Here is a 26,012-nt window from a genome sequence, read left to right as displayed (position 1 = left end):
CAAGTGTAGAGACGGTGGCGCGGCGGAGTGGAGCTGTCCAGGTGCTGAACAGGTGACGCCCTGTTGAAGGGGGGCGTCGGTCCGTGCTACTGAACACACGACTGTCTGGTCATCGGGTGACTGGGTTCTGGGGCCCACACGTACTGCGCTTGCATTATCTGTTCCCCCCCGGCTAAAAGATCACACGACAGTGTGAACGGAGAGATTTGTTCCAAAACGAAAGAGCGGGCCGGGCAGGGATGAGCAGTAAATGATTCCTCCTTGGGGATGACTGAGGTTATTTTATGTAACAAGGCACTAAAATACTGACATCTCTCCTCTTTCATAAAAGTTTAACACTGTACTTCACTAATAAAATACAGCTTAATACATCAAACAAATCAAAAACAAGACAGGAAGCACAAGGAGGAGGCTCTCTCTCTCTCTCTCTCTCTCTCTCTTTGGCTAGTCTCCATTTCTACTCAAAAAAAGGACAAATGAAAGATAATTCCCCTGGAAAAATCTCTATAAATCCATAATAACACAGGTAATTCAGTGGGGGATATTGATCCTGCGACGCTAAGCTCCATATGGAGCCGGAGTGTTCCCACGAAACCAGAAATCATTTTGCGAGGGGGCTCACGTCAAATTCCATAAATCACTTTGACTCAGACGTTTTTCTTTCTAAAGTAGGAGAGGAGCCATTTGGAATAAAGCTGGCACCCTCTTTGGGAAAAAGATGGCAGCCGATGAAGTAAAGATTGACATAAAATATTATCGACGTCATCAGGAAATAGCTTTAAAAAAACAAAACAGTTATGGCTACTTCTGAAATTTAATTCTTCAAAACCTTTAATTTGAAAAGTCCTAAAATGTACTGAGTCAGTCAGCGTGGAGAGGAAGTAGAAAATGCATTCTGGGAAAACCTCTCCTTGTTAATTTTGTCTTTAAGTATCTGTGATGCCGTATTGTTTTTTTTTCTTTTGCCTTTTTAAACCCCATAACCAAAATTCACAAACTCAACTTTTTTTTTATTTTTTATTTTATAAAACCGTCTCTGTCATTCCTGATAAGTTAGTGGCTCTACTAAGTTCCTTATTCAAATCATTAAGAACAGCTTGTCTTTTAAGCCTCCATGCTAGAATATCAGGTGGTTGTGGTGAGAAATTTGTCGTCATTCACTTCAGATTTTTATCCGCACTCTGCTCCTCTCTCAGGTGAGTCGGCTGTTGGCAGGTGGGGACGTTTTCTCCGCTCTGGACAGTGTTTTGGAGAGGATCAGCGACCTCCAGCAACTGGTCTCCACCTGGTCCGAACAACTATCTGAGGACGACTGCCAGCGAGGTTCCTCCTCCTCGTCTTCCTCTTCTTCCAGCCAGGACTCGCCTGTCCACTGCTCCTCAGTCGCCTCCCCCTGCCCGTCCTCCCCCAGCCACATCCACCTGGAGGTGCAGCATCCAGAGGAGGCGCAAGAGGAGGAGGAAGAGGAGGAGGAAGAGGAGGAGGAGGAGGAGGAGGCAGAGAGCTGTGAGAAGGTGCCGGTGGATGGAGAGGAGCCGAAGTCAAGATCACCACAACCCAGGAGCAGGTGAGAAAGGAGGAAATGAAAACTCCGATTATCTGCGGAACACGTCACATGTCACAAGAAATACAACTCACAATGTTTCACGAGCGTTGGTGAAAGTAATTTAGGGCTTTGAAAAAGAAAGTCGACACAAAGACTGACTCAGAACTCGGCTACTTGAAGTTGGACGCTTCAGGTAGCCCTGGACATTTCCAAGCGTAAGCGGGACGCTCATGATGACAGTTACGGGGACTTTATTCCCTCAGGCGTCAACCGCGGTGAGAGTGAAGGGACTGTGAGGCTCTTAAGATAAACTGGTGAATAGTTTTAATTGCCTTTTTATGGGGCTGCTTTCATAACTGTTAGTTGTCGCGTCTTTGTTCTCAGATATAGAGCAATGAAAAGGTACGCAGCCGTATCATCAGTGTTTGCTGATGGACGCTGCCTGTCTCTCATTACGTTCCTCTTTCCACGTAGTGTTTTGCACGTGTTGCGTCTCTGGACCCGCTTTTTAAACGCACTACCACCGTGGCTCCGGAGACGGGAACGTCTGTGGGTCCGGCCCCTGTAAAATTACAGTGAATTAACTACAGACGTTCCCCGGGAGATGAATCGCGCTTACACTTGTCGATCCCCTGATCGCTCATCTGACCCCACCAACAGCTCAAAAGTTCTGCCTCAGTTCGAACCTGAAAATGTGGAGCTGAGCCAGAAAGGCCCACGCAAACATTAGCCTGCTAACCATCTGCGGGTCATGTTAACATGCAGATGCTAGCATGCTGACCAATGCTTGTAGTATCGGTATCCAGTAGCTGCTAAGATGCCAATGCTAAAGCAGCATAGCATGCTAAATTCGGCTGTGTTCGGACCCGAGTCCCGCATTTGCACGCGGCGCGCATGCTAACGTCAGCTTTACCCGGGCATTTGGAGCAATCGCTCAAAGCCGCGACTGACAAAGTGCAGCTCAGACAGATAAACGTTGAGCTTGAAACCTCGTCAAGTGTCCTAAAATAATTATGCTAATAAACCCCCTTTTGATTTGGGCGGTAATACGACTTTCCTTTGGAGCCTCCCTCAGGACAGACTTTACGTATTTTGAGCCACTAGTGCTAAAAATCTCCCTCTCACTTGTTCGTCTGTTTTGCTTCCTAACATGTAAAGTGCATTACCGCCTCACAGGGCTGCTTCATTCAGTGCTTTATTCTCTCTTTTATGCATATGGATCTGTTTTATTAAGGAAACTAAACAGATCAAAACATGGAGTCACACGCGGTTTTTGGTCCGGTCGGCAACAAGCATCATTTGAACAAAAAAACGTGTCTTGCTAAAGAATGCGCAGCAACTCCGGGAGATAATCGGTTCCTGTTGGTCTCCCTTGTCTGTGATATGTTAAAAACTGGCGCTGACGTCTTTGTGTGTTCTCATCCGTGCCGATTGCTGTGTGTCCAGCAGAGTGAGCCAGCAGCTGCACTGGTCCAGCGAGCAGAGCCTGCCCTCCCTGCCCACCAGTCCAGGGGTGGAGAACCAGTCTGTCTCCCAGTTCCTGCTGCTGCAGAAACTCTCCCTGCTCAAACTCACCGCTCTGATGGACAAATACTCCCCGTCCAGCAAGCAGGGCTGGAACTGGTAAGAAGTGGGAAAGGAGAGAGGCTCTGGGAATGTTTTGGGGGATTTCATGCTTGAGAATAAATGTGAGGGTTCAGCAGAGATCGAGGACAGAGTTAGCTGAGGTGTGTGTGTGTGTGTGTGTGTGTGTGTGTGTGTGTGTGTGTGTGTGTGTGTGTGTTGAAAACAACTGTATTCTTTCATTCTTTGCACCTGCACACCTGCGTAGAGAAGCTTTGTCAAGGAAACAGCTGTGTCAGGTGGGCGGGCAGGGGGTAAATATTTCAGGCAGCCTATTTAGAAAGATTCATCCATTATTCATGGTTCAGCTACAACCTTGCCTCGACTTAAAAAAAAAAAAACAGAGCAGAAACTCTGCTTCAAGAGGAATGAACTCCGTTCCACAAAGCTGCGGGAAGGCCTGCTGATGCCTTCCTGCCAAATCAGACGTTCGGTTTCGGTTTGGTTCTGTCCTCCCTTCTGCTCGCTGCGCGTTGTTTGAGGCTGCGTTCTCCTTCCTCAGAGGGCCGTCCTCCTCTTCACTTCATCCAGCTCAATCTCTGGACGTATTTACGTTACATTACATTTCTTTCTTGTCTCCCCGCAAAATAACAATAATAATAAGCCACAGTGCAGTTTGCTAGGACTGAAAACGGGAGCTGATGTGTCTGCAGTAAACAACCCCATAATGCAAGGGTTTATGGTGTCTGGAATTGAGACTGGGACAAACTAAGACTCCCTCTACATGCTCCTTTCTTAAAGTTGTAGATTTAGTTTCTATTGTTATCATTATCAAAATAACTGACAACACAAATAGCCTCTTTTTTCAGTTCCACCTCCAAAATCTCTTTACAGCAGTGCACTGCAGGCTTTCTGCTCGTATAATTTTCCAAACCCCCGAATCGAAAGAAACCTCAGATCCTGTTCGTTACTTTCAACTTCTCTTGCAGAGTTTCAACTTTCTTTAAAGTTCCAAAAAGAGTCTGGGAAAAATGTGACTGATGTGCTTTTGTAGGTAAAAACTAACACTGATGTGGTTGATTTTTGAAAAGCGGCGGAAAAATGTATGTACACCTTAAGAAATGGGCTTTTTTTCTGTTTTTTTTGTCTTTTTACGGCTCTAGTCTGCCCATAACCAACCATTTCCCTTTTCTCAGTCTCTCCTCTCCATCCTCTCCCTTCTCTGACTTTTCAGTTAGCATCTAACGGGTCAAAATGGTGAAACGCTGGGCTAAATTCTGTTGAAAAGCGACATGTCGTGGAAACAACGGCTACGTGTAACCTAGAAACCCTTAGAGCTTCAAAACTTTCAGTCAATGAGAGGAGAGACAGCGCTCCAATGTCGGTAAATGTGAAGCTGGAGCCGGGCGGGACGTTTCCCCGTTTCCAGTCTCCGTGCTAAGCTAACCGACCGTTTACTGTACAGATGTGACAGAGCTGGCGATCTTCTCATCTAATTCTCTCAAATAACCATTCCTCTAAGTCGTCCACCAAACGCAGCCCGGTTTCAGCCTGTGCGTCTACTGTCCTTTGGTCTGCAAATCCCCGGATCCCTGCTCACGGGGTGTTTGAAATGTCCCTACAGCTGCGGGACATCGGGCCAGCAAGGGTATTGCCAGGCCCCAAGGCGCGTCTTCCTGAATCAAGTGTCTCCGGACTGTCGAGCTCCAACCGTAGCTTGTTCTTGTTTAAAATGCTGGATGTTTTCACTTTTCTTATTATTGACAAACATGGATTTAATGAGATCAGTGTTTTGCCTCCCACAACATGTTTGGAATAAGCCCCTATGCAAAATCGAGCCAAATTCATTTTCAAGAATAATAAAACATTCAAACATTCTGCTTGTTTACTCTGTAATGTGCTCTCACATGACCTGCTCATTTTACGCTTTGCTATGCTCTGGTAAACCAATTTGATTTTTGCCGAGGGTGTTATACTCAATGAGATAAGGCTGAATGTGGCAACCGAGCAGTGAACAGAAAAGCCTCCTGAAATTACTCTAAATAGACGTTCGTCTTTAATTTTCAGGATCAGACGTGTGTTGAGGGGGAGATTCAGGAAAAAGCTTCACCGAGGCTTCGTGCAAATCAGGTTTGCTGCGTTTGAGCATTTCAAACCGTCGCATTCTACAAAGTTTAGACTTCGGTAAATCACATGAAAGAGGGGGAAATTGAACAGAAATCATTCCAGAGCTCACCTCTGAGGGAAAAGGAAGGAAAAACAGCAATTTAACTCCCGGTGCACAGGGCAGGAGTTTTAAATGAGCACGAACTGTGAAGTGCAAATGACCTGCTCTCACACAAATTATGTGAACATCGTTTGCCTTCAGCTAAAACTGGATTACGCGACAGTAGAACAACTCGGAGACATCGTCCTCGGTTACTGCTCCCGCAGGAAGATGCTGAGTTCAGGTGTGTCGTGTTCATTTAGTTTAGCGCTAGGCTAGTTCGTAGGCTGGTCTGGGGAAAGGCGGCAGTCGCTGTGACACGGGAGCGACTGCAATCAGTCGGGCCGGTGTTTTCAACCGAGGCGACGACTCTGCTTTCGTGGGCAGCCGTGCGAGCCGCAGGGGCACGCACACCATTTGAAAGAGAAACCGTTGGTTGTCGTCTGTACCCTTGGACTTGCGGGATGTCACACATTTATACTGTATACATTTTGTTTTTAAGTAACATCACGGAGAGGATAAGAGGAGTCTCTTTTGACTGCATCTCACTGTCGGTGCAGTTAAAAGCTCGGAAAATGCGTTTTTTTTTTCCCTCCATAAAATCCTTGTTGGCAGACCTTTGAGCGGAGATTGTTTTGTGACAGCACAGTGTGCTATAGTTGTGTTAAAGTGTGTCACCAGAGCTGAGCCGAGCCACCGGTGACAGCGAGAAAGTGGGTGTATCGGCGGCAAATTGAACGGGTCAAAGGAAACCTGGTTTCTACGCGGGTAGATTTTTGCTGGAGAGCCCGATTCCTTGTCCGTGTGGAAACGCAAACGGATTTTCAGATGCACAGCAGATGACCTTAGAGAAGAGGCTGCTGCGGGTGCTGTGGCCGCCGATCAGGGGGATGGGAGGACACATCATTACATGTATCCGTACGTTGTCGGACCCAGAATAACTCAATCCCAGCTCAGCAGCAGGCCCGAGTCGTTTCCGTTTTCTTACTACAGCGCTGTCGGGCCAAATGCTCCCGCAACTAAAGAAAAAAAAAATCTCTCCAACAACCGGTTCAAGTCTTGTCTCTTCAATGATTTAATCACCGACGCCAAACCGAGTACTTGATGATTAAAAACATAGCAATTAACTGATTAGCTCGGCTGATAGTCTGAGGCACTTTCACGAACAGCCACTTTGTTTCCAAGAGCCGCTGATTGATGTTGAAGACAAACCCGATACCATTTTCTCTATGTGCTTCTACACTTTGGTGAAAGCTACAGGGCCGACATGTTATCATAAGTTTTAGGATGATGACCTGGTAGAGACAAGGTTTCACTACTGATTGTCACTACTATTATCCAGAGTGCACTCAGCCCTACGAGTTTCCTAGTTACAAGCTAGGAAGCATGGCAGGTTTCTATCTCTCTCTTTTTTTTTCAGAAGAAAAAAAAGAAAAAGAAAAGTCCGTCCAGAGTTTTTGGGTCCCCTGCATCTGGAAGGACTTAAGTCTCCATGAGAGGAAAACTAAGAAACAAAAGAAAGAAAAAAAAAAAAACAGCGACTGGTATTAATGTTTAAAAAGTTCTGATATCAGATCTGAAACACCAACACACTTCAACAGAGTCCTTCAGAGTCCTTCAGAGTCCTTCAGTCTCTTTGTTCAACGTCAATGGTTTCTCCGTGCCTACATGTTCTTCCTGCAGTGCTGCTTTGAATGGCACACTCGCCTTAGCGATCACTGGGGACTTATGTAATCAAAAAATGTTTATTTGGCTCTTTCTTTGAACGAAAACGGATCCAACAGCAGCCAAGTGGAGCTTTTCTCTCTTTTTTTCACGTTTGACTGGTTGCGATTACGAATTCCCAGGAGGTTTGCAAAATACTTTTTGAGCATACATTAATTTCCGTAACTTTTCCCCCAGTACCGCTTCCCGCTGTTTTGATTGCAGGATCTAACGAACGTCTCTCGTCACCTTCAGGACTGTTCCTAAACCGCCGAGGAAGACCAAGGTAACGGAGGTGAAGGGCCGGCGGGTGTTCGGAGTACCTCTGCTCCTCAGTGTCCAGCAGACAGGCGAGCCGCTTCCTACCAGCATCCTCAGAGCCCTGGTCTACCTGAGGACCAAATGTCTGGACCAGGTAGGGACACCAATGGTCACAAGAGGCATACAGTGATTTTGAAGACTGGGAGGCTCTGTGGGAGCATGGCAAGACACAGTAAAACCTTTTAAAGATCTTCTAAAATCATTATGAGGTAGTGACATCCAGTGGCTTTTCTTCCTGAAAAATTCAGGGAATACAAAGACAGTTTTAAAATAATAGTATTTAAAATAAATTTGATTCCATTGGGCTTTTTGTGACACTGTAAAACATACAGAGAATGTATGGAAAAAAGAATTACTACGGCAATTTTTGTGCTTATCATCAAACATCTCAAATTTATTTGCATCGTGTCTCAGGTGGGTCTCTTCCGGAAGTCGGGGGTGAAGTCTCGTATCCAGTACCTCCGTGAGCTGGTGGAGTCTGACCCTGACGGCATTTCATACCATGGTCAGTCCGCCTTCGACGTCGCCGACATGGTGAAGCAGTACTTCCGAGACCTGCCCGAACCCATCTTCACCAGTAAACTCTGCGAGTCCTTCCTGCACATTTACCAATGTGAGCGGTTACTACTCTTACCAGCTTTGAAGATAACATTTCCTCTGCTTTTCACCCCGTAAAATAGTTTGATTAGATAGTTTGAAAGAACAGAAGAGAGACATACTAGCTGGTCTAAGTCTTTCGCGATGCTAGCTGTGTTATTTTAAGGCCTGTTAGTCCAAAATATTTGGTCCAGAGTGAAATATGTCAAATATTCGCTGAATTGTCACAGAATCTGTATATTTCTGGTCCCTGAATCATGAATCCTTATGACTTTAGTGACCCCTGACTTTTTATTCAGTCACCAACAGATCAGCATGTTAACGCGCTAAGATTTAGCTATTATTTCCAAAATACAAACTTGCTATTATTTAGCAGGCTAGTATGTTTACTAGTATTACTAGTATGTTTATTTGGTAGTTTTTTTTTTTACCATGCCAACATATCAATAAATTAGCATGTCAGCCTGCTAAAGCTAAAATATGTTATCGACTAACATGCTAATGATTTTTGTGCATGTTAAACACTTCTGGCAGCTATAGTGGTTTGAGGTACGTCTTTTGACCTCATTTTTAGTTTTTAGCAGTGTTAGCCGTTTGACTGTAGGGGTGGTGATATCGGTCTGTTAGTCAGCGCTGGCAAGCTAGGGAGCAGCTTGCTTATTAGCATACACTGTGTAAATAAGCAACCCACGCTTTCTCCAACAACGTGCGTGATGTTGGGACAAGCGGGACTTCGTTTTTGTTTGTACCTGCAATCCCGGAGGCCCGGGACCTAGAAAACAGGGATCCCACGAAGTACAACAAACCAACATCCACAGCAGGTGAACAGCAAACCTAGTGGCTCACCGCTGCATTGCATTTTTTTGTGAGTTTTTTGGCAGAAGCGCCGGTTCTCCAGCAGGCGAATTTCACCCGCTTTTTAAAACTTTGAATCCCTCCTCTTCGGGCACTTCGCGGGCCAGTCCCCCAACGCTTGGGATCCCACAATGCCCTGCAAAACACGTCGCCCTGGGTCCCATAGAAAGCGAATGGGATCTAACTTTGCCTCGCGTCGCACTCAGCGGATCTTCACCGTAAAACGTCTTGACCATTAACGTCGATTTTAACAATTCCTGGTCCCCAAATGATGAACCCTAATGACTTGACTGACCTCTGGCTTTTTATTTAGTGCCACCAACAAATCAATATGCTAACATGCTAAGATTAAGCTATTATTTAGAATGCTACTATGATTATGAACATAAAGCCTCGAGCGCACATTTTTTGCTCGATTTGAAACAGCACAAACGCTTAGACTCTATAGGCTTTATGCGGTTCTTGTCCAGTCTGGACACAACCGTACACTCTGAACTTCCTAAGCATTAGCACATGAAAAATGCTAACGGCGAGTATGGTAATTATGCCGGCATTTAGCATGCTAACTCGCTTGCTAAACACCAATTACCAACGCATAGTAGCTGTGACAAGTTGACGTGCTTGCATTAGCCCATTCACACAATTCATGTCCAGCCTGGATAAACTAATGTTAAGTATTGTAGGTATTTCAACAGTTAAATTCTGGAACATGCCAAGTAGTTTTAACCATTTTAACTACTCATCATGTAGGATCGTACATTACTGATGGCCATTTTCCAGTATATACAAAGACTTTATCTTGCTGGTGAAATATAATCCATTACGACGAAAGCGTATTCGGCTTTATTTTAAGTACAAAATCGTGTCAACTCTTAACTGAGTTATGAAAACATTAACTGGTGCACTTCCTGCCCGCAGACTTTCCCAAGGACCAGCAGCTGGTTGCCGTTCAGGCGGCCATCTTGCTGCTTCCTGACGAGAACAGGGAGGCTCTGCGAACGCTGCTCTTCTTCCTGCAGGACGTGGTGGCCTGCGTGGAGGAGAACCAGATGACTCCAACCAACATCGCCGTCTGCCTGGCGCCGTCACTTTTCCACCTCAACACCCTGAAGAGAGACGCCAACGCAGCCAGGTGAGCTGAGGCCACACACTGTCAGGAAGATGATGAATCAGCCACAGCAGCTACCTACTCAGTTACACCGAGAGGTCTTTTTATTGTGGTCTATTAGTTGTCGTTTACCAGTTTAGGTTCAGGACTTTTTCAAATGATGAAAATTTGATTTCGGCACACAACGCTTCAGTGAAAGATGGAAATATGTGGGGAGTGTGTGGTGTCTGACCCAAATTGTCACAGCATTTACACAAGACCTTTGCCGTTAAGCGTGGAGTCCACTCTGTGTACGTTGCTTCAGTTTGATTTTGGTTTTATCGGCTGAACATAAAAGAACATGCAGATCATAGGCATTAAAAGATTTTCCTGAGAGTTGTTTCTCTCCCAAAGAGCTGGTTTCGCAGGTTAGCTCATTAACTGTAAACTGTTTAATATTTCATTGGGACTTTATTTTCTGTACTTCTGGATGTTGGGAACGTCCTTGAACACACCACTAAAGACAGTTTTGAGAATTGGCTGCTAACAGCTTCACTACCTCATAACATTAATATGATCCTGACAAAGAGAGATTAACTGGCCCGTTGTTTCTATTTCAGATTAAAAACCAATACGAAGTTTAGAATCTCTGCAAGTTGTTTGTCATATTGTGGTAAAATTAAATCCACTCGATTGCTGCCTGGAAGTTTGGCCACCAATCTAAAAACTTACAGTCTGCGCTGAAAGAAAGTCACATAATGTAAAGATTACGGACGTAAAGGAAGATTCAGTTTTGTAACAACCCTGGGTTTCATTTTTGTAGTTTTCGTAGCCATCGCTACGATCGGTTATTCACCTTTTAACCTTTTACTTACCAAGTGAATCACTGACAGATCAACAGGACGGGAAAATGATCATTCGGATGATCACACAGGATGTGATTAAAAAAAGAAAGCTTGAAAAACGCTGAACTCTTGTCTCATGTTGTAACTTAGTTTTGGCTTCGGGCTGTTGAGTTTGTCATGTTTCCCTTTTTCCACGTCAACCTCTGGTTTAGCTTCAGATCCTGACCTCATCGTCGGTTTGCGTGTGCGTGCGTTAGCTGTTACCCGCGGCAGGTTGTCGTTTAGGTGCAACAGAAACGTTTTTTGTTTTGTTTTGTTTTTTTTCCTCCTTTTGTTATTTCAATTGACGTCTTGTTTCCAAAGTTCTCAGCCCTCGCTGACATGACATCACCGCTGGACCAGGTCCAGCCGCTACACACACACTCTCTGTGTAATGAAAAGCTGTCAGCGCGGTTCAGGCAGAGACCACATTACGTAACCTCCACCAATCTCCATCTGGCCTCAACTTCACTCCCCGATGAGAGAGGTATTTTCTATCTGCTCGTTGGGCAGGAAGTCAGAAATGGGAGAGGAGAGAGAGAACTGACAGACAGAGACAGGGACGATGACATGAGAGGACAGAGTGGGACTACTGAGAACAGTAGTGGTCAAGCGGTTGGTGGTTTGGATCATTAGGATTTGAACTTAATTATTTGGAGACGCTCAGTCCCGTCAGTGCTGACCATTTATCTGGGCCCAGAGTTTGCACTGCGTCAGTTTACTCCGCGTACTTATGCACGATTCATTCCCTAGCTCTAAGCGTCACTGCCGGCTCCATGAAAGGAGACAACTAAAAGGATCATGTTGATGTTGTTCTGTATTTTTCTTATGGTCAACAAATCCCGTGAAAGGATCACAACCAGCAATGCGTCAGTCCGTCTCTCAGTGCTTTCCGACACCGCCATCCCGCGTGTGGCCTTCGGCCCCAAGACGTAGATCTTTAGAAACGGCTCACACACACACACACAGTTTCATTACTGAAAAAGGCCCAGTAATGAAAAAAATAAAAAAGGCTTAAATCAGCTGGTCGACATAGTAACAGGAGGAAATAGCCCATTAGTTGGGGACTATTTTCGGCGGCGGATTGATCCACATTTGGTGCTCTAGTGAGCGTTTGTGGCAGCAGGACGGTGTGTGTGTGTGTGGGACTGAGTCTAAATAAACTACAGTGTGTGTGTGTTCATGGTGATGAAGGAACATGTCAACCAGTGCGACTGTGACTCACTGATGTGTTTTTAATAGTTTTTGGAAAACAATGGAGCTCCGTGGCTCAGAGGTTATGAGATATATCTTATTCGTCTGTGCCAAACAGAAACTACTTTTTAATAGGATCAGCTCCGTGTTGGCTCAGCCTTTCCTCCTCCTCCTCCTCTTCATGTAGCCTCCTTCCCCACCAGACACTCCTCTCCCCCTCTTCTGCCCATTCTCTCATCCATCTTGTTTTCTTCTGCGCTTATCTTCCGCTTGTTTTTTTCTGCCATCCTCTCTCCTCCACATATTTCTGATCATCCTTTCCCTACATCTCCTCCCCACTCGTTTTCTCTTCGCATTCTTGTAATGACTCTCCTTTCACTGACTCCTCCTCCTCCTCCTATACTTTCCTCCCTTCCTTTCATCTCCACCTCTTCCTTTTTCCACTTTGACTGTTTTCCTCCCTTAAGGCTGATGGGACAGTAGATGGAAATGATATAGCGACACAATCAGCGATTTGTTCCTCCCTTTCTACTGGAAGCCAAAGTCCCGGCCCGTCAGAAATGTCACACTTTATGGTGGGAAAAAATGCAGCTCGCCGCTGTTCTCCCACAGAGTTATGAAATCTCGCCCCTTCGTCTTTCGCTTTCGTGTTTTTTTGCTTTGACAGAACGCACCACTGAGACACAGACTTTTTAATGGTCCAACTACCCGACCGACCGGCTCCGTTTGTTTTGAGCGTTAGTCATCAGAAACTAAAACAGCATAAAAGACAAAACTTCATATCAAATCAAATTGAGGGAAATGACTCCCTGCGAATCAGTTCCCGGTAAACCTCAGCGAAGCAACGTGAAAGCTCCCCAAAAATAACCCGAATCTGTCACTTTCGGTAATGGTGACGCAGAGCTGCTGATTCCTGTCAGCCGCCTATAAAAAGTGCCTGAGCTGACAGGCACATAGGCTGCCTGCACCTTGGGGCCGCCACCGCTGCTGCGAAGCTGACATGTCACGTTTCACACCCTCTTCCTCTTTCCTGTCAGTGTTCCCAAAACTGCCAAAACCAAAAACAACCCTCATTGGAAATAAAAGTACAGAGCAGTTTCGCAGCGGCCTGTCTCTCTGTGGTCCGATCACTGAACCAGTCCGGTGGCGGGTCCGTACTGTTTTCATAGATAAATGGCGTTTTTGCTTCTTGCTTATGCCCAGACCTTTGTGTCCCAAACGGCTGATCTTCACTCATCAAGAGCCGGTTTATAGGTGGCGATCGGAGCAGGAGGAGTGAGCAGAGAACCATCGGAAGAACAAAGGAAGGACGGGAGAGGATCAGTCTCACTGAACCTTTGCAATGGCTTAAATAAATTGTGCAATCAACTGTGTGCATTCACTGAAAACCGGCTTTGTGGAGTTTTCATGTGTGTTACGGTGAAATTATCCAAACAAAGGGTACAAAGGTTTATCCTTTACGGGACACTGGATTCATTTGGTTCCCGCCTAGTGGTTTAATATGTTGTAAAGGTTCAGTGCCATTGCTGCCTTTACTCCAAGGGAGTTTTCTCTCGCAGGAGATAATGAAAGTGACTTTGACGGCGAACATGTTCTTGTCGCTGTAGGTCGGGTCACAGGAAGTACAGCCTGGGCCGCCCGGACCAGCGGGACCTGAGTGAGAACCTGGCTGCCACGCAGGGCCTGGCCAACATGATCACAGAGGCCCAGAGACTCTTCCAGGTACAAGAGCCAACAACCTGCTCCACAAGCAGAAACTATACAGGAGATTTCTCATTTTTCATTATTATTAGGCCCAGGCTTATCTGGAGACAAAATAAATAACAAACCTTTCTGTAGCTTCCAGAGTTTTGGCCCGGTCAGTGTCTGAGTGCTGCGGGCCCCACTGAGGACTCCCTGTCTGAGGAGGGTGGAGGCCTGTTGTCCCCCAGTCCGAGCAGAAGCGAGGAGGAGCAGGAGGAGAGAAGGATCAAGCTGCTGCGGAGCACCCAGCGCCTCCTGAAGGAGGCCAGGGAGAAGAGCCGAGGCTGGGAGAGCCACCCGGCTCCAGAGCATGTGGAGCTGGCCTTTAAAAAGGTAAACGGGGGCAGGAAAGAGTATGTTTTTAATGCCATACCACACACTAGTTCAAACCCGGCTCTGAAATATTAGTAGGTTTACTCAGAATTGTCAGATTTAGTCTGCAGGAATAAATCTTTGACATTTACAGAGTCCCAGCGAATCGCGTACTGTATAAAAGAGACGTCATGAAATTGTACAGAGGAGAAAAGGATAAGTTCCGACCTTTTTAAGTCGTTTTTTTTTACGTCTTTATTAGCCAGGTCCACGTACAGAGATACTTTTGATCTAATCGGGCAGGTTGTGATAATTTGGGCAACTTTGTTCCACTAATGACAACGTAGGCCTTGACCCCAGGAGACTGCTTGAGACTGGCAGGAGTTCAGCAGGCTCAGCTGAGTCATGTCATTTCCGTTTATAACAACTAATTTAAAACCTGTTCCTGTTCCAGTTACTGTCACAGCTCTGCGATTAAACACCTGTAAAGGCCTAACATCTGCTCACACTCATATGTATGTGAATATCTACAGAACCGGGCAAAACCTTCAGGCAGGTTAGATGTTTAGACTCAACCTACAGCCAGAGTCATAAAGAGCTGTCTACAGAGACCAGAAGGACCGGGAGTCCTGCAACAGATGGTCTGGCCTACTGCACAGGATGCTTTCGAAAATAATGCCAACAGTTTTTATTCATTAGTCACCTTCCTCCAAATTGCAGTGGATGAAAAAAAACGAAATCAGACCAGTATTTGCTGTGACCCCCCTTTAGCCTTTAAGCCAGCACCGGTTCTCCTCGGCGCACCTGCACACAGTTCTTCAGGTTCTTGGCAGGAAGGTTGTTCCGGCATCCTGGAGAACCCGCCACGGTTCTTCTGTGGTTTCAGTCTGTCTCGGCGTCTCTTCTCTCTTCACGTGATCCCAGACCCACTCCATGATGCCGAGATCAGGGCTCTGCGGGGTCCAGACCATCTGAATCCACTTATCTAAAGTGCCTAAAACCTTTGCACGCTACTGTATACAGCATGTACGAGAAACACTAGGGGGCTGGTTTTTGTCAGTCCGACCTGGCGGCACTGAGAGGGGAACAGAGCGTTTTAGGAACTGGAGGAAAAGGCACAACTTGAATTTTGGAAAAGAAAAAAAAAAGTAAAAGTTAAATAAACTATAGAAACTAAATAAAGAAGAAAGCAGACAAACAGGGAATGAGGGAAGAAACCACCAGAGCTCTGATCTTTCATAGCGTGCGTACAGGAGCGTCCTGGTGGCTCCACTGAGTACCACCTCTCTTTCTCCGCTCATCCTCAGATGGACGACGGCTGCCCGCTGTGGATGTGGCGAGGCTCCGTGGAGGTGGACGCCCCCCAGAAGGAGCTGCTCCACCGGCTGCTGCGGGAGCAGGAGCTGTGGGAGGGAAACCTGCGCCAGGCCGCCATCATCCAGTCCTTGTCCAGGGACACCGAAGTCTTCCACTACCTCCACCAGAGCCAGAGCGATGGCCCAGTCTCCCGGCCCCCCCAGGAGCACCTGCTGCTCAGGTAAGGAGGCAAGGCGAGCCCCCGGCTTCGGGGGCCTCTGGGTCTTAACCTGCTGAGCTCTACAGAGCGGGGAGGACAGGGTACGCTGAGAAGACCCAGAGAGAGTCAGCCTGGTTTTTAACTAAAACCGAGCAGACCTTTTTTTGTGTGTGTGCGTATGAGGTATGAATGTGGCCGTTGAAATTTAGATCCGACCCCGAAGTCAGGTGAGACCTGTCAGGAGCTGTGTTTGCAGCTGGACCACATCACACTGTGTACCTATTCTCATTGTCATCAAATCCCAGGAAACGATGCCGGTTCAGGTAGAGGAGACACTTATTAACATGAGATGGAGGCTGATGCCATTCTATAGTTTTTCTTATTGTCTGCAAATCCCGCGGAGACTAAAACCAACTGTGTGTGTTGGTCTGTCTTCCCTGCTCTGTCTCTGAGCCCACCGTTTCCCACTGAAGACGCGGGTCTTTAAAAACCCCCCACGGGTCCGTAGATATGTCAGTGATTTCCTAGAAAACAGCCGCTCACTCTAGCTTTCAGCAAACGTTACTCAGGCAGGAGGAAGCGGTGCATTTGTTGATGACTATTTTCAGCGGCGGATTGATCCACTTTTGGTGCTGTAGTGAGTATTTGGGGGCGGCAGGAAGGGGTGTGTGTGTGTGTGTGTGTTGATGGTGACGAAGGAACAGTGTGACTCACTGATGGAAGTTTAATATTTTTTTGGACAACAGATACTTTTGGTCCTTCGACGGGATTTGTTGACAGTAAAAATAAAACCAGACTAGAAGCACGTTTTTATGTTTTTTCCTACAGAGAGGAACTGACGACAGTAAGCCGCTAAAATACAGCAGAACTTTCTTTTTTTCTCTCACCTGCTGATTGGCCTTCCTGGCAATCCCCCCTCATCTTCTCCCTCTTCCTCAGGACCTGGCAGGCAGACCCGTCCTCCGGGCCTCTGTACCTGTCCTCCGTATCCACGGAGCACCCCGAGGCGCCGGTGGAGGGGGTCAGGGCTCAAGTCCACTGCTGCCTCTACCTGCTGGAGCCCACGGGAGCCAGGAAGACCCGGCTGACGCACCTCTGTCGGACCGACACCAGGTAATGATGGACGCAGAGGAGGGAAAAGTAGAGGGGGGGAGTTTGGGCATTTTTGCTCATTTTATCTATTATGCCAGTAATGGGTGAAGGTGCACTGGCAAGGAAGGGGGGAGGAGCAGGCAAAAGACTCAGCCACTCAGAGCGAATAAGTGCCAGGACTTATTAAAGGAGATTTCAATCTGTGTGTTGATAATTTTCTCAAATTTTTTCACATTAAAAAGCGGCAGAATGGCCCTTCAAGCTAATAGCTAAGTGAAACCAAGGGCAAAGTGAGCTGCGGGAGCTACAGAGAGGCTGAGAGGATGCAGGGCTGCGAGAAGCCTATTAAAAGAAATATCTGGGGAGAGCGCTCCGACCACCTTATCTGTCTTAATTGAGCCCGTTTGCTGTTTCTGACCTCTGCCGGCATCTATCTGCAGCACTGTCACATCCTCCCCGTAGGTGAGCGCATGAGCGAGTGAAAGACGAGGAGGAGGAACAGCCCCCTTTTCTCTTGATTCATGCCCTTTGAAACTAAGTAGCTGCAGATTTTCTGCCGCTTACATGATCAATTTGACTCCCGGCGGAGCCCTGCGGCTCCCATTTGTCTCAGTTGATTAAACGGAATGAACCTCCGCGCGACAGAAAAACAGGTGGCGGCAACGGCGGCGCTCTCAGGGAGGGCCGTGCTCAGAGCGGCTCTGCCATTACCACACTGTAGCAACACCCCACCCCCCCCCGGGACCCAACAGCCAGGGCAGCAGGAGGAAGAGCCTGCAGATTTCGTCAATTCAGTGCAGGGAGGCAGTGAGGAAACAGATAACGGACCGGTAGGGAGGCTACCACCTGCCAACAAAAAAAAAACAAAACAAAAAAAACCCCACTAACGTGAACTTAAACAAAGTGAGTTTAAGACTTTATTAAGTCAAAGTTCTGAGATTTATTAAGAGTCAGACTTTACTCAAAAATGATGAGCTTCTTAGTCGAAGTCGACAGATACTAAGTCAAAATTACGACTTACTAGGTAATAAGAGTAAACGAGTTTAGAGGCACGCCAACGGGTTTGTGAGGCTGTACGTGCGCTGCGTTCATGTCATATCCAGCTTATTGTAAATATGAGTTTCCAGGTTGTAAATTACAAACTGGGAATCTCGGATTTTTTCCTTATGGCTCAGATCCGGCTGACTTGTCACTCACTAATACAGGAGGTGCCCGAAAGCCAAATGCGGACGCCTTGCGCCAGCGGAAAGCTGTCCCTCGGTGCGATTAAACCTGAACGTGTTTTATCGTCAGTGCACAGCTTTTTAAACCTCACATGAGGAAAAGTGAAGTTAACACCTGGTTCATCCCGAGGGGGACATGAATGTGTGTACAAAATGTCCCGGCAGTCCATCTAATAGTCGTCCAGACATTTGGTGGCGCCAGAGATAAATTCAGGAGATCGCCAAAGTCGGCAGGACGTGTCATCTGGGGACCATGACCACCTCTACTAGCGGGACTAAAGAATGGGACCCCTGACGCCGAATTTTGAAGAAGTCAGAATCATTCACTGTAAAAAATCTTGTCGCGCTCTGTTGTAATTCTGACCTAGAAAGTTAAAGCTTTGACCTGGACTCAATTCGTAGTGAGTTTCTCATAATTTTGATTTACTTTGACTTTTCGTCACTCGTTTTTACTGTATTTCCCTGAAATTGGCTTCGACGAGAAACTGACTGAACATTTGAGAGTGAGAATGGCGTCTCCCGACATCGAAACGAGGGAGGAAGGGCGAAGCCAGCTTTGATCTATAACTGCGATTATCGTCAGCGGGCGCGTTACAACCGAAAGCGTCGCTTCGGCACACAGTCGCGCTCCTTCGCAGCCTCGTGCGTCGAACTCTCCGTCGGGCGGGGGCTGAACTCAGAGCAGCACGCGGAGCGATAGGGAGCCGGTCACGAGCTGAACCGCTACAGTCACATTCGCGTTTGAGGCGTTTAGCGGAAACTGTTCTCCGGAGCAACGCCGTGCGGAGGTGGGATGAGCTTCGACTCCAAGATCATTCAAAAGAAACCAGCGGGCACCTGAGACCCATCACCCTGCCGAGGTCCCCGTTACGCACGAGTGATCATGTAATAAAGAAGTGAAAACACCCGGAGGGACGGTTGCCTTTGCTCTTGGCTCTGTCTTTCTGCCGCCTCCTCTCACGACAGAGCTATGGTGCGCCGGGCCGTCCCGGGCTTTTCTCCGCTACGACGTTAATTTGAAGCGCCTGTTGGCTTCTCAAAACGGGGGAAAACAACAGATGCGTGAAAAACGCAAACATGCGAAACTTTTTTTGGATGTCTGCAGTTTTGGTGAACGTGCCATCAATAAATAACACCGTGCGTTTACCTAAAACCAGGAGCTGAGACAAAGCAAGTAAAGCACTGAGGATAGCGCAGGTGTGACCGATAACCCCAGCACACGTGTAAATGCCGGCACTAAAGAAACCGCAGGTGTAACCACTAACATTAATGGTGGCACAGGTGAAACTATTAACATTAACGATGGCACAGGTGTAACTAATGATGCCAGCGCAGATGTAACAAACATTTACAGGTAACATTAATGATGGCGCCGTTCCATCAGATGGTCCCAGTAAACCATTTCTGTGCTGGAACCGGTTCGCCTCAATCGGAAAAACAGTCAACATTGCTGCTGTTACTCTTTGCACCTTTGCTTCTCCCGCTACCACGAGTCAGAATGTGTCCTGTGAAGAAGGTGTGGACGCTCATCTCCCAGAGGAATTGCTGAGTAAAAATGTAGAGGCCAGATGTGGCTCAAAAGACTGGACCGGAGTCATACAATAGGCCCATACGTCTCTATCTGACGTCGCCGAAGTCGCACTAGAGGACACGGTATGTCACAGGATGTCATTTAAACTGCTCCACTGCGAACGACCCCTACGGAAAAACGCGACGCCCATGTAGCACTTAAGAGCACAGGGGTTGTACTTCTTTGCCTGCACGGTTTTAAAAATGTATATGGAAACGTTTGTTCGTGACTGGGATATGAAGATGGATTTAAGTTCATCCCAAACAGCCTTTAACCGTGATACTATCTTTAATCTTAAAGACGGCAGGCATGCAGATGTCCTCTTAATGAGGGTTACTGTCTTCACAGGACACATTATGTCCCAATTACTGTTAAGAAAACACTGTCCTCAACAAACCGTGGAGGAGGGAAAAGAATTTGCCTCCAGGCTCATTGTGTACTTTACAGCAGCACTGAACTCTAATTCGTTTCTCTCTTCAAATGCGACTTTTTCTGACCTTTTTCTTTGTCTGCGTTTTTTTATCTTCCAGGGGTCGGTCGCAGGAGTGGCACAGCAAAGTCAGCGGACACCTCCTGGCCTCCGGTCTCCTGGCCATCAAGGACTCCCTCAGGGCAGACTACAAGGAGACCAAGATATGAGTCGGCGCGGGGCTGGAGGGCGAGGACTTGGGATGACTCGTGGATTTTGGACTCGTCTGGATGCTCCCCTTCGACTCCCAGTCTGGTTGCGGAATGCGGGAAGAGAGGAGACCAGGGCATCGTTTTCACGGGACTCTCTCCGAGTTCAGAAAGCAAAACTCGGGGCTCAGAGCACGGCCAGCGGGGAAGGTGACCTGCGAGGGCTTCCCCAAACCATTTGCTTCTTTGGCTTCTATTGGAGTAGCTGCATGTGTTCGCTTTTTTGTTAGTGACCTTGCATTTTGCCGGCGGCATCCCTGCACTCCCTGCTGCAAATTTTACGTGTCACACTTTAGTTCAACAAAAAAAAAAAGGAAAAAAAAAAAAAAAAGCTTTGACAAAGAACGTTTGATTCGGGGGTGAAAGGCCGAGGCCTGATGTGACCTCTCGAAGGCCGAGATGAGGCGAGTGGACAGTGTCTTAAAAAACTCTTTCCTGTAGCAGGGCAAAAAAGGCAGGGGAAACACATGGCAGCTGCGTGGACGAAGACAGGAAATGAGGAGAAAAAACATCAGGAAACAGACTTTTAAGCCACCAGACGTTTGGCTTCAGTGGGAAGAGGAAGAGAAAAAAAAAGGGAAGAGGGGAGAGAGAGAGAGAGAAAGAGACAGAGAGAGAGAGAGAGAGAGGACGGTGAAAAAGCAGGATCGCTGTTTCAAACAGGAACCAAGCAGTGTCACAGAAAGAAACGCGACACAGCGGGCCGCTCGGTGGCAGGATGTTGTCTGGAGTCTGATGTGTTGACAGAAAAAAGAAAAAAACATAAAAACAAAAGTCGCATCGATACCAGGGGAGGCTTCTTCATCTGCAGCTGTGTATGTTCAGAGACAATTATCCACGCGGCAAAGCGGATGAACTGAACGGAGCTCGAGGTGAAATTAAATCACACAGAGACATTTTCTTTCCAAATCAGAGAAAAGCGTTTTCCATTTAGACGTGGCTCCGAGCAGCTGGATCCAGCTGTGACGAGGATTTAGCACGACGCCACAGACGGTTGTGGACAGTCATTTATTCTTTGCTTTCCAATTCGCCCCTGTGACTTCGACCCGCTCTGTAACGGGACGCACGTGTGCGACAGTTCAAAGACGAGCGATATCTACCTCTCCACGGGACGACGCCACACTCGCGTGACTTTGAATTCACAAAGTTGTGAATCGACGGAGGCCTCGCCGCGTGGCGGGGGACGGGCCTTTTGTTTGCTTCCTGGCGCTGTGACGGAGATCCAACCGGACAAGTCCCCGAAATTTCCGACATCTGTATTTATTTTTTTGTGTCTCTGTGTCCACGTGCCTCTGTGCTTGTACAGTCTCGTGTCGTGTGGCGCTCGAGTGCTGCTTCATTTTCCAAAGTCGGCTCGTCCTGCGTATTTCGAAGTGTCTTTGTTGTGAAATGGGGCAGATGTGCAAGCAAGTGTTCATATGTCACTTTAATCCATCAAACGCCATAATTCAGATTATTTAACTTAATGTATATCTAAGTAAAAATTTCTTATATCCAGATACGTTTATTTAATTTTGAGCTGTCAGAAAATCTTATCTTGTGTGTGTGTGTGTGTTTGTTTGTGTGTGTGCGTGTGAAATCTAAATGTATCAGTGCCAAACATCTAATTAAAATTTTTATTTCTCCCTCGACCTGTTTCCTGTTTTTTTTTCCACCCCCCCTCTCCTCTGTGCCTCGTCTCAGTGCCAAACAGATTACTGACTGTAATTTCGGAGGAAGGCGGGGGAAATAGCAGCGAGCGCGAAGATGAGGCGCCACACTGTGCCACTGAAGCGCAGGAGATTAACGCGCCCGGCGGCGTGACCGCGCCGCAGACTTCCCGGAAAACTCCCGGCTCTCGCCTCTTTCTCCTTCTCTCACGCTCGCAAAACCCACTCGGGTCTAATTTGCATAGGGCTTATTTACATATCTTATTGGTTCATCTCAGAGATCAGACAGTTAAATCACTGATAAAGCGCTCGGCCCCGAGGCACTCGGAGCGAGAGACAGATGCCGAGCAACGAAACGTGAGGTAAAAATACTTCTCGTGGCGAGGACATCGTGCCCCCGTCTAAACAGGATTTTAAGGAACAGGAATAATTTATGCAAATTACAGATAACAGAAGCACCAAAGTGCCCGCAGGCGGTTTTAATTTCTGTACAAGTCTGCTCCTTCCATATGGTGCTAAACTACAGTGAACTGAACTTGGGATGAACTCGGGGTCAAGGGTCAGAGTCAGACCACGTGGTCATCTATAAAGCCTGTAACCCAGAGATCACAGGTTTGATCCCAATTCAAAATTAACCCGATATCAAATTACTCTAATGTGAAAGGAGCCGAAATGACGGAATCCAGACCTCAGGTTTTTTGTTTTGGAGCCAATTTGCAGGATGATTTAGTCTCAGCACTCAGCAGGCAGCTGTTTCCTGCTTTTTCCACCGAAACGAGGGTGATAGAGCCGCCGTCCTCTACCTGCTCAGCAGCACACAGACACAGTCTAGACTAGCCGTGGAGAAAGTGGAGCATTTGGTGGAGAGTATATATCGGACTTACACTCATCAGGTGGACGCAAACACCGCTCCCCGTGGGATGATCACGATGCTAATGCATTAACCGTAACAGCAGAGGCAACGTAGTCGCTGGGAGTCGGTCTGCTGCCTCCTGGTGCCCGGACATCGATCGATGCGACAGAAAATGAACGATTACGGGCACTTTTTTTCTGAAGTCACACTGTCGTGTGTTAAAAGGAGAGAAGCAATGGCGGAAGGTACGGATTAAAAACTATGGAAAACACAAGACAAAAGGACAAACGGGAGGAAAGCGGGTACTTGCAGAAGGACAGACAAACGGAGGGAAAGAGGGTAAGAGGTATGCAAAGCAGTAAGGAGGAAAAGAAAGATTTTATGAGCTTTTCACATGTTGAATTAAAAATTCGAATACTCAGAACAACCAGCAACGACAGCTTTCATTTAAAAATAAAAGTCAAAGTAGAAAATCTCCCCAAATAATAAAAGCTATTTCCTACTGTGACATGTCTACTTTTACTTAAAGCTGCATTCCTTCCGTTTTGGCCACTAGGGGGCAGGAAAACATAAGAACTGCTACCACCATATCCCCAGCTTACAAAGCCGCTGTGGCAAAAGTGTGAGCACCCGATGACTTTTCGCGTTCTTTTTGCTCCGGTTTGGTCTTCACCAGCCCTTTAGATGCTCAATGTTCCACTTTCCTCAACAGCTGGACGCCGACTCCGTGTGTCTCTGCTGTTTGAGAGAGGACACAACGAGGCCACGTACTCAACACAGCTCCAGTCAAGCCCAAAAGGGGCCGATTGTTTCAACAAGTTTCCGTTTGCTTTCACTGACCAACTTTTTCACTCAGCCAAGCGTAAAAACTTTGTGACTTTTGTCTTTTTTTTTTTTTTTTAACCCAAATTGAAAATGTGCATAAAGAAGGTGGATGGCAACACACTTTATGAGGTAAAAGAGACTAAAATGATCAGGAAAACTGCAGCGTTGGTGATAATTCTGTTATAAATAAACCTCTACATAGCTAAACACTCCAATATGATCACTCTTTGTGGGTTTCGTAACTAACAAGCGACACTTTTTTCATGAAAAACAGACATTTAATCTATTGTCAATACAAAAAAAATGTTGATTAGTGCAGCCTTAAGTAGCGGGAGCTGCAAATTTTACTGCACTTTCACAGAACTCGAGTAACGATCATAGACTGTATATAAAAAAAGATCCATAATCACCCACCTCTGGTTTGCACCCCCCAGCCGCACCACCGGGATGCCCCAAAACTTCTTTGCTGAATGTTAACTCAGCGGGGAGGACGCCGCTCCCTCGGTCTCCACAGGCCGTCTTTCATACAGCCAAACTCCCCATCACCATCCTGACTCTCTAACCCCCCCCGGAGACACGAGTGAAAGGGAGTAAATATCAGCCGAGATCCGTCTATCCCATTGAGGCAGGAAGCGTTATTGCTTTCGCAGGTGTTACTGAAGCAGCCTGGCGGGCTCTCTCCTCCTGGAGCAACTGTCAAAACACCTTTAACACTGTCCTTCAACAGCAGCTCGGCGGCAGCAGCACAAAAAAAAAAAACAGAAAAAGCTTGATGAATCTTTCAGGAAGCTGCTGTGGGAATTATTGCCTGAAAAAGGTAGCGAGATCAGCAATAAAGTCCTGGGACGTTTGAGATGATGAGGGACGACTAGAAAGTAGAAGAGTGTAGATATTTCATAAGTTTCCAAGATGGGTCACACGCACACGTATTCCCCTCAGCACAAACTATTCTAACAACTACTGTACGACTTTAGACGATTTCCCGGAGTCATACAACTTTTATATCTACGGAAGTGCACAACTGTCTGGTGGGTAAAGGCAGACTTAACGATTGCAGGCTTGCGGCCTGCCTAGGCCTGCGTGTGATGTATAATTAACTTCATCAGATGGGTTTGTTTGCCTTGCACTTTGAGTTTCAGCAAACAAAGCCCGTTTACTCACATGACAAAAGGCAAAGACTGTAATCGTCGTTATCTGTAAAGCAGTTCAAGTCAAATGCGACTTTCTAGCAGCAGGGGGGCAGACACAGGGAAAAGCAATTAAGAGTTGAAATGCATGTAAAACCTCTCTCTCTGACTAATGCTGTAAGCCTGGACGTGTAGATTTTTTTTTTTTATGTGACTAGAGCAGCTTACAAACTTATTCTAATGGCAAAGTTTTTTTTTAAAGAAAAATGAAGCAATCTTGGTGAACACCGGCACAGTGTGTGTTGGTTCCTCATTCACGTCAACGAAACCAAGTTGTTGGAACAGTGGGGGTCCTGATGCAGAAGCAGAGAAAGACAGAAGAGGTCTCCAGAGGTCCAAAAGGGATCCATTAAAAAGCTCCTAACTGGCCCAGATTGGAGACATTCCTAAAAATAAGTCAGTCTTAACTTAAGGACCCCCCCTCACTTTGAAGTCTGAGAGAAGTTAATGGTGGTCCCGAGGCTTCTAAATCACCAAGACAGCTGAACAGGTAAAGCACCTTGCTGAGTCAGCGTTGTACAACAGTAGCAAACCTTAAAAAGCTTATATTGATGGTATGATCAACTCACCAACGAATCCAAACTATCCAATAACACTAGTAGAGCTGAAACAATTAGCCGATTAATCAACTATTTTAACACTCAATTCATTGTTAAAGTGATTTTTCAAGCAAAATGCCAAATATCGTTTGTTTTTATTTGCCTCGTGATAGCAAACTGAATATCTTTGGACAGTCAGTCAGGTAATACAGGACTGATGACGTCTCCTGTAGGAAATTGTGTGGGGCAAGTTCACTGTATTTCGATATTTCATAGACCAAATGATTAATTGATTAATCAAGAAAATAATCGGGAGCTCAGGCCCTCAACACTCGGGATGATGGTCTGTACAACTGTCCACGACAGCTGAATTATCCATCAAATCAAAAATTCGCTCTTCAGACGTAACCTTGTTCAGGTCCTGTTTACAGAAAATAACCGGCAACTGCGATAAACATATAAACTGATTTCATGGCCTTGGCTGGATTAGCGGGTGATACTGGTGCCAGAGACTTGTTAAAAAAAACAAAACCAAAAAGAAAGTCACAGTATCAACGCGCAGATTGTGGTTTGATGCCAGACGTAACTCGAGTCAGCGTTGGTTGACTTCAGCTGAAAGCTTGAAAATGAAAAAATTCATTTTCATGATCGATAATATTCACTTTACTATCACAGAAAACTGGGACGCTAGCAAATATTCACATTTGAGAAGCTGGTACCAGTGAATTTTTGGCTCTTTTGCTTAAAAAATAATTTAAACAAATCACTTACCAAAATTGCCAATTAATTATCTCTCAGTCGGCTAATCGACTGATCAACTTAATCATTTGAGCTCTGGAGTACTGGTTGGCTTCTGGGTGCCTGTGGA

The 26,012-nt window shown here is 46.5% G+C and overlaps 1 protein-coding gene across 3 annotated transcripts in view; it reads left to right on the top strand.

Moving 5' to 3' along the window:
* The window catches only part of si:dkeyp-23e4.3 (rho GTPase-activating protein 7), a 106,317-nt gene extending 84,597 nt beyond the window's left edge, over window positions 1-21,720 (top strand). For 2 of the 3 annotated variants that reach the window (XM_040150771.1, XM_040150774.1), the window contains exons 8-17: window positions 1,197-1,567; window positions 2,993-3,169; window positions 7,275-7,434; window positions 7,755-7,953; window positions 9,711-9,924; window positions 13,565-13,679; window positions 13,797-14,033; window positions 15,320-15,549; window positions 16,468-16,641; window positions 19,944-21,720. In XM_040150771.1, coding sequence (XP_040006705.1) covers window positions 1,197-1,567; window positions 2,993-3,169; window positions 7,275-7,434; window positions 7,755-7,953; window positions 9,711-9,924; window positions 13,565-13,679; window positions 13,797-14,033; window positions 15,320-15,549; window positions 16,468-16,641; window positions 19,944-20,052 — 1,986 coding nt within the window. In that variant the 3' untranslated portion in view covers window positions 20,053-21,720. The remainder of the gene's footprint in view (window positions 1-1,196; window positions 1,568-2,992; window positions 3,170-7,274; window positions 7,435-7,754; window positions 7,954-9,710; window positions 9,925-13,564; window positions 13,680-13,796; window positions 14,034-15,319; window positions 15,550-16,467; window positions 16,642-19,943) is intronic. The other variant, XM_040150773.1, reaches the window with a different exon arrangement.
* Window positions 21,721-26,012: the final 4,292 nt, after the last annotated feature.

Source organism: Xiphias gladius, chromosome 17, assembly GCF_016859285.1.
Source record: "Xiphias gladius isolate SHS-SW01 ecotype Sanya breed wild chromosome 17, ASM1685928v1, whole genome shotgun sequence".
Taxonomy (NCBI): Eukaryota; Metazoa; Chordata; class Actinopteri; order Istiophoriformes; family Xiphiidae; genus Xiphias; species Xiphias gladius.
The sequence above is the reverse complement of the archived record's forward strand: the minus strand, read 5'-3'. Positions and strand labels throughout refer to the sequence as shown.